The following is an 8,742-nucleotide window of genomic DNA, read 5'->3' as shown; positions in this document are numbered from 1 at the left end:
ATGATCATTAATAATTGCATTATCATGATCTTTTTAAGTACAATAAAGTAGGACATACCTAATTAAGTTTTAATAATAACAATAAGATTATAACCTAACAATGTATGATTTCTTTTCCAAGTTCACCTGTGGCAACCCAATATGTTCATTCGAAAGCTAAAACTTTACGATCAACAGCCGCGTTCTCTCGTTTAGCAGCGTCCAAATGGTTCCAGTTCGGTCCATCCTCAATCGATTGTTATTAGACGGCGCTACCCGCCCGCCTCCCAATGTAAACCCAAATCCCATTGTAGGCAGGACCTTTTCTTTTATTTATTTTCCATTTGCTGTCTCCATTCGGAAGGATTTTCTTTGACAGCTCTCTTCGAATTTCGACTGTTGGTGATTATGTTGGAAGGGGAATGGCGTTCAGTCTTTGGAGGAATAACTCAAAAACGGATTTTCAAGCTTTCATCCGACGTTTCGGTCGCTATATTGCGCCTTCTTCTGGGAATCTGTGGACAATGGTTCGATTTATGTTGTGTTTATGTTTGTGTTTATGCTACTCACTAACTATGCTCCGTTTTGTCGTCAGTATGAGCCCACAGCATAGGCCACATTTGTCCCAGACGTAACGTATCGCTACAACAAGAATTCACATGAGTACCAGGCAAGCATGCTGCGCAAGTAAACTTTCCGTCTGGTTTTACTTACTCTGCCGCCGCCGGCGGATGGATGGGATAAAATATCCGAAAAATATCCGAAAAAACTATCCGGGTCGCAGAACAGCGATGCAGTTGCCCGTTTTGGCGCCACTTTTACTCTGTTTGTGTTAACTCTTGTTGTACCGATTCGTTTGCCTGTTGGACGGCCTGGCTTCGTGTATTGTTTTTTAAAGTGTGTAGTACGCCGGCGTACGTATTGCTCAGATTGTCTGTATCGGTGCGCTTGTTCACTGTGTTCGGTGTGTTTATAATATGACATGTTTCTAGTATGTGTAAGTTTTGCTTCTTAAGACTAGCATCCACGATTCGTGTACGATCGAAAGCGAAGACATGGCGGTTGGCAGCCGAGTGATCTAGCAGCGCTGTTCGTTCTCGTAGCTGCGCTACCTCCACGTCCTCCGTCGTCTTCCCTTGGTCCCACATGTTTTCCAGCCGGTTGGAACAGGAGCGGTGACTGGAGATCCTCGTTTGTAGTTTGTTTGATGTCATGCCTACGTAGCACGCGGAGCAGTTAGCACATGGGATGTTGTAAATCACGTTTGATCTACTGTTCTTGTCCACAACGTCTTTTACCGGAGGCAGAAGATTTCCTACAGTTTTCGCATTCTTCGAGCTGATGGTGACATTCGGATAGTCCTTCCTCAGGACTTTTTGGATGTTTCCTGATAACTGTCCTACATGTACCATCGATCGGTAAATCATCTCCTCGCTGCTCGTGACGTCATCATTGGTGGTGTTAACCTGTCGTTCCCTCGATCGATCGATGAGGCGGTTTATCATTGCAGTGGGGTAATCGTTCCGTTTTAGTTGGGTGAAAATGATGTCACGTGTTGCACTTGGTTCGACGTTGGTAGAGAAGGTCTTGACGCGGTGAATGAAATTGTTCGCCACGTTCACCTTCTGTTTTGTGCTGTGGGCGGAGTGGTAATTCAGGAAACGCCCTGAGGCGATCGGCTTAATATGCCACTCTGTTTTGATCGTTTGGTCTGACTGTCGAACCAAGAGCAAGTCTAGAAACGGAATTTTCCCTTCTTGTTCGACTTCCACCGTGAACTGAATTTTCTCATGGTAGCTGTTGAAAATTGTTCTCACCTCTTCGATCTTGTCCTTGGGAACTGCCAGCATCAGGTCGTCCACATACTTCTTCAACACTGGGAACGGGAAGCTCACTCTCGTCACGACGTTGTCTAGCAATGTCTCCATCACTAGATCCGCGATGGTGGGTGATAATGGGTTGCCCATCGCTGTGCCGAAGACTTGTTGGTAAAACTGTCCCTTGAACCGGAAGTAGCTGCAATCGATACAGAATTCGGTCATCTCCAAGAACAGGTCCAGGTTTATATCGGTGTGTTGCTTGATGTTTTCCCAGTTGTTGATGACGTCACGTATTACCAAGTCTTTGGGGATGCAGGTGAACAACGATACGATGTCCAAGGTCCATGTCTTCGCTTTCGATCGTACACGAATCGTGGATGCTAGTCTTAAGAAGCAAAACTTACACATACTAGAAACATGTCATATTATAAACACACCGAACACAGTGAACAAGCGCACCGATACAGACAATCTGAGCAATACGTACGCCGGCGTACTACACACTTTAAAAAACAATACACGAAGCCAGGCCGTCCAACAGGCAAACGAATCGGTACAACAAGAGTTAACACAAACAGAGTAAAAGTGGCGCCAAAACGGGCAACTGCATCGCTGTTCTGCGACCCGGATAGTTTTTTCGGATATTTTTCGGATATTTTATCCCATCCATCCGCCGGCGGCGGCAGAGTAAGTAAAACCAGACGGAAAGTTTACTTGCGCAGCATGCTTGCCTGGTACTCATGTGAATTCTTGTTGTAGCGATACGTTACGTCTGGGACAAATGTGGCCTATGCTGTGGGCTCATACTGACGACAAAACGGAGCATAGTTAGTGAGTAGCATAAACACAAACATAAACACAACATAAATCGAACCATTGTCCACAGATTCCCAGAAGAAGGCGCAATATAGCGACCGAAACGTCGGATGAAAGCTTGAAAATCCGTTTTTGAGTTATTCCTCCAAAGACTGAACGCCATTCCCCTTCCAACATTTGACAGCTCTTTGGAAGCGAAAGTTTGTCCTCAACTTGCCGAACTACATGTGATTCTAGATTCGGATAGGGGAATATGTTCGCTTTATCATCTCACTTCGTCTGTTCTTTTTTTTTTTGCTAGGAGGCTGAGAGGTTAACTGAAATAACCGTTCGAATGCCATTCATTTCCAAATTTAAATCGGAAAATTTTGTTTTTCGAAGTGTAAAAGAAACCATTCAATGTAATGATAATGGCTATTGTACGGGTTTCCACACAATCAGGGATAAAAAGTCGCCCACGTTAAGATCATCAGAATGGTCGATAGTCGTCTTCATATACAGAATCTGTGAACATCAAGTCATGTGTTGTACGCTTCCTCTAGAGATTTATATTGGGATTACTTCAGCTGGAGGAAGGGTAAGAGGTATCAGTAGGTCGGCTCCAGAGGCACGTTCCACGTTTGTGCCAAAAGGGTAAGAGGAGTTCCAAGAGGAATTTTATGAGAAATTTTCTTCTTCTTCTTCTTCTTCTTCTTTATGGCTCTACGTCCCCACTGGGACTTAGCCTGCCTCGCTTCAACTTAGTGTTATTTTGAGCACTTCCACAGTTATTAATTGAAGGGCTTTCTTTGCCTGCCATTGCATGAATTTGTATATTGTGAGGCTAGTACAATGATACACTATGCCCAGGGAGTCGAGAAAACTTTCCCGACCGGAACGGGAATCGAACCCACCGTCTCCGGATTGGCGATCCATAGCCTTAACCACTAGGCTAACTGGAGACCCATGAGAAATTTTAAGAATAATAAATGGAGGGGGTCGTGGATGAGTCTTGCCCGAAAGAATCCCAAACAAGTATACCAGAAGAAATTCCTTAAATGATCACAGCAGGAATCGCTTGTGGAATTCCAGCTTGAGTTCCTGGATGATGATCAAGAGGAGTTCCTGAAGGAATCTCATGAGAAGTTTTTGGATAAAATTTCTGAACGAATTCCTGGAGAAAACACCGAAGGAACTTGTGGAAGAATCCGAGGAAGATTGCCTTCAATAATCCCAGTAAGTGTTTTTGAAGGAATGCCAGGAGAAATCTTTAGAAGAATTCCTCTAGAGGTGCTTCTAGCGTTCCTCTACGGATTCCCCTAGGGATTCCTCCAGAGATTACTCTAGAAATTCCTTCAGAGATTCCTCTAGGAATTCTTCTAAATAGATTTTCTTCTAGGATTCCTCCAGGGATTCCTCTAGGAATTCCTCCTGGAATTCTTTCAGGGAATCCTTCAGGAATTCCGCCAGGGATTTCACTTGGAAGCGCTCCAGCGCTTCAGGATTCCCATCAAAAACTCCTCCAGGAATTTCTTCAGAAACTTCCCCAGAAATTTCTCCTGGAGAATTCCTGGATTTTCCTGGATAAGAATTATTCCAAGAATTCTTCCAGGGATTCCTGCATGAATTCCTCCTAGATTCCTCTATGAATTCCTTCAAGGATTTTTCCAGTAATCCACCAGGAAATCCTCAAATAGATCCTTCAGAAAATTCCACTGAAATTCCTCCCGGTATTTATTCAGGAATTATTTCAGGTATTCCTTCTGGCATTCCTCCAGGATTTCATCCAGATATTGCTCCATGGACTCTTCCAGGAATTCTATCAAGAGTTTTTCCAGTAATTAACCCAGGTACTTCTTTAGGAATATCTCCAGAAATTTATTCAGGAATGGCTACAGGAATTCCTCCAGGAATTTCTTCGGAAATTCGTACAACAATTTATCCAAAAATTTCTGCGGGAAATCCTTCAGAACTCTTCCAAAAAAATTTCCAAGCGATTCATGCAGAAATTCTTTCAGGGTTTCCTCCAGGAATTAATTTATGAATTTCTCCAGAAATATACCAGAAATTCCTCCAGTAAGTTGTATTCCTCTAGGAATTTCTTAAGAGGTTTCTTCAGAAATTTCTCCAGGGAGTTCTTTTCCGGGTACATCCAGGAATTCCTCCAGGGATTTCTCTAGAAATTTATCTAGGGATTGCTCCGGGATTTCTTCTAGAGGTCTCTTCCAGAATTCCTCTAAAGAATTCACCAGGAATTCATCTAGGAATTTATCCAGGGATTGCCTCAGGCATTAGTCCAGGAATTTGTCTAGGGATGCCTCACGGAAATCCTTTAATTATTGCTTCAGAAATTCACCCTGGAGCTTCTCCAGGGATTCCGCCAGGAATTTGTCCATAAGATTCTCCAGGAGGAAACTTTCGAAATCCATCAGGAATTCCTCCTGTGATTTCTTGAAGAATTCCCAGAAATTCCTTCAAGTATTCATCTAATTTTTTTTCTAGCAATTCTTAAAAGGATTGCTGATGCGTTTTTTTCAGACTTTTTTTTTCCAGAAATTCCTCGCATAATTGCTCTTTGGATTCCTCCAGGATTTCATCCAGGGATTCCTCCAGGTATACTTTCAGAAATTTCTCCAAGGATTCCTACAGAAATTGCTCCTGTAATGGTTCCTTCAGAAATTCCTCTCGGTTTTTTTTTCAAAAAATTATTCAAGGGTTCGATCAGAAATTTCAGTAATCAGGTCATCATCTTTTCCTGGGATACACCCGAGTTGTTTCCCCAGGGTTATTTGAAGATTTTTGAATTACTTGAAGATCTTCCAGTGATTTGTATTGGAATTCTTTAAGATAATTTTGAAGAGATACACAGGAGCCAGGAAATTCTCCAAGATGTCATCCCGGAATTCTTCCACAATTATCACCGAGAAATCTTTAAGGAGTTTATCCATGAGTACATTCAATAATTCCCCTTGCAGCTCCTGTGATCTTTCAGGAAAATATTTTGTGTTTTTTTACAGTCACTGTGACTTATTTTGAACTCACAAGCTAGAAGCGCGTTCAGACAATTTTCCAGAAAATCCTTCAGGAGACTATTTCGGAATTCTTCCAGGGTTTCCTCCCGGAATTTCTCTAGAAAATGCACCGCAAACTCCTCTAGAAAATCCTTCTTAATTTTTTCCAGACATTTTTTGGAATACATTCCAGCTATTCTTCCAGTAATTCCTTCAGGTGAATTCCAGGATTTTTCTGAGAAGTCCATCATTCGAGAGTTTTTCGGAAAAACCTCCAATATTTTTTTTCAAGAATTTCTCAAGGGATTTCCATCAGTATTTTTTACAGGGACACCTTAAGGGTTTCCTCTAGTGATAAGTTTAAAGTTTTTATGGGAATACCTTCAGAAATTCATTCAAGGATCCTACCGGGAATACGAAAACTGACATTTGTATAAGATTTTTTTTCTGAGATGTGTTTACTATACTATACTGCCGTGAATCGCAAGTCAGTCCCATCTGCATTTTGGGCAAAAATGAGTTAATGGCCGTTTTCGACCTTTCTTCGGATGATCTATCTGCTACGTGAATAAAAATATATAGTTTGTTCAGTAAAATTGAAAAACAACACCAAGTCAGATTGTCCCATAATGAAATGTAATCGCAAGTCAGTCCCATTACGAACTAGTGTACCCTCCAGTACAAAACCTAACACTGTTTTAGCCAGTTTTATATTTTTCACTGTATCGTTTTCATGTTTGAAGTAATGTGTGAAAGTTTTATGATGATCGCAGAAGTTTTCAATTTATGGTGATTTTATGAAGTTTCTCATAGAAATAGAATTTAAAAACTTCAGAGTCCATTTTCTCAATGCCTACTTTTTACAGATGGGACTGACTTGCGATTCACGGCAGTATACTGCATAGGAGTATATAAACTGTCGTTGAAGAAATTCCGGCAAGGATGTAGTCGGAACAATACAATTGAAAGTTTATCAAGTGAACAGAGATCCAAGATTGCTAATAAAGCATGCACAAATTGGTTGATTAATTACTGAAAGAACTCTAGTTAGTCATGGAAGACATTATGTAGACATTTTTTTTAAATATCTTCGGACGGGTTCTCATTATGTTCTACTAGGGAAAATTTTGAAAGCAATCATAAGGACTATCCTGGTAAGTCCTAAAAAGAGTTCGTAATTTCTAAAAGAGTTTAGCTACAAGTTATTACGATAGTTTTGTAGATATTAAAAAAAAAATAAATATAATCCCCAGAAAAAACAGGGCATGACTAAGGAAATAGTAGTTTACGCAACAAGGTGCAGAATGACGATTTTTACAACACGAGTCGTACATTTATCCAACGAGGCTTGCCGAGTTGGATAATTACGACGAGTGCTGTAAAAATCGAGTTCTGCACCGAGTTGCGTACAACATTTTTTGCAAGTTCATAAATTACCGCTAGAGGATAGTTTTTATCAAAACTTTTTCATCAATCTGCACACTGATGATCATAGCCATATTTAAGAAAATATGATCATAGTAGGTTACACTGTGCAGTTGTCACACATTTTTAAACCTGCGTCCAGAAAGCATCATGAAGTTGATCCAAACTGAAAACAGTGCTGTAATGGTTTATTACGCAACGCAAATCAGTGCTGTAATGAACTATTACAGCACTGCCAATTTGGTGAGGGAAAGTAGGCCTTTTCCTGTCAGATTTGCGTGAGGTAAAACAGCCTATTACGATGAGAAATTGCAAAAAATTCTTAACCTTCCAGAAATTGGCCACTACCACCAGCACCAAGCTGATTTGTGCAGAATATGCAAGGTTTTTGCAACGCAATGTACAATAGCTTGACTGCTGAAGAGTGAAGTAATGCTTTTAGAATATAGAGTTATTATTTTCAGTTTCATCGCGTTACGTTTAGTTATAAAAGGTAGTTGGTATGAATTTGCTAAGGCTCCTCTGACCGAAAATCTGGCTACGCACTTATCTTCCTTTTCTTTTTGGCGTAATGTCGAAACTAGGATAACGCCCGAATCTCAGCTTGGGGCCGATTTCTTCGGTAAGCCGGGGTTACTCATATAGTTAAACTTGGTTCAAGCCAGGGTGAAGAAATCGGGCCTAATAGTTTAATGAGAACTTTTAAATATATTATAACTTCCTCGATAACCATTTGAATTTGTGCATTGTTGGATAGATGCACACATATTCCTTGCCCACGAAATAAATTAAATTAATAGTGACCGACTAGAAATCACTAGAAATCATGCGACATCTATTTTCTCTAGGATTTCAAAAACTTTTGCTGGAATTACATTGCAAATTCTATCAGAATGTTTTTTTTACGTTATACTTGAGAATTCCACAAAGGAGCAGTTGACAATATGTTGCAGTAATGCTGCTAGAAAATTCAGAGATTCCTTAAGAAACCCATGAAAAAGTTCATTTTGATTTCATTTCTCGGCAATTTGAAAAAGAAGTATAAAGCATTGCTACTTATATAATTGTGGTTATTTAATATTTCCAAACAAAACTATAACATTGACAATTTTGAACAATGATCTTGTAAAGTATGACAAGTTGAGAATAGTCTTCAATAACGATCAATTTAAACACATATTCTACCAAATAAGTGTCTATTATAGATCTATATTTGTCATCAAGATAGTGGCAGGGCTGTTACAAAAGTGTCGAACATATGGTTTTGATGACTCATTAATCAACCATTAATTTCTGAAGCAATAATTAAAGGATTTTCGTGAGGCATCCCTAGACAAATTAAGACAAACGATGACTTCAGATGCTAACTTCTACATCGAACAAGAGTTTAAAAATGATGCTAATAGGCTATAAAAAGCTTTGGATCAATAGTTCTTTGATTGCTTGCTTATCAATCAGGGTATCTACTGTTTTACGAGAATGGAATTTCCTGTTTCCTGAAACAGATCCAGTTCTGAAAAAGGGCATTTTTGACGACATTTTGAAATAATTTATAACCTACATTATTGAAGAAATCCTGAAAAAATCTGAAGTAGGGTAGCGAGCCACTTGGGCAGTGGCTGGTATTTTGGGCACTTTTCACTTTAACTCAGTCAATTCGAAACCAATTGACTTAAAATTTTGTACACGGTTAGATACTCTACGTATCTCAC

The 8,742-nt window shown here is 40.0% G+C and overlaps 1 protein-coding gene across 1 annotated transcript; it reads right to left on the bottom strand.

Moving 5' to 3' along the window:
• Positions 1–376: 376 nt before the first annotated feature.
• On the bottom strand, positions 377–2,021 carry LOC134288557 (uncharacterized). Its single transcript, XM_062853742.1, has 2 exons — positions 550–2,021; positions 377–494 (listed from the first exon to the last, which is right to left on the bottom strand). Exon 1 carries the CDS (start codon positions 2,019–2,021, stop codon positions 798–800), a length of 1,224 nt encoding a protein of 407 aa, XP_062709726.1. The 3' UTR covers positions 377–494; positions 550–797.
• Positions 2,022–8,742: the final 6,721 nt, after the last annotated feature.

Source organism: Aedes albopictus, chromosome 2, assembly GCF_035046485.1.
Source record: "Aedes albopictus strain Foshan chromosome 2, AalbF5, whole genome shotgun sequence".
Taxonomy (NCBI): Eukaryota; Metazoa; Arthropoda; class Insecta; order Diptera; family Culicidae; genus Aedes; species Aedes albopictus.
The sequence above is the reverse complement of the archived record's forward strand: the minus strand, read 5'-3'. Positions and strand labels throughout refer to the sequence as shown.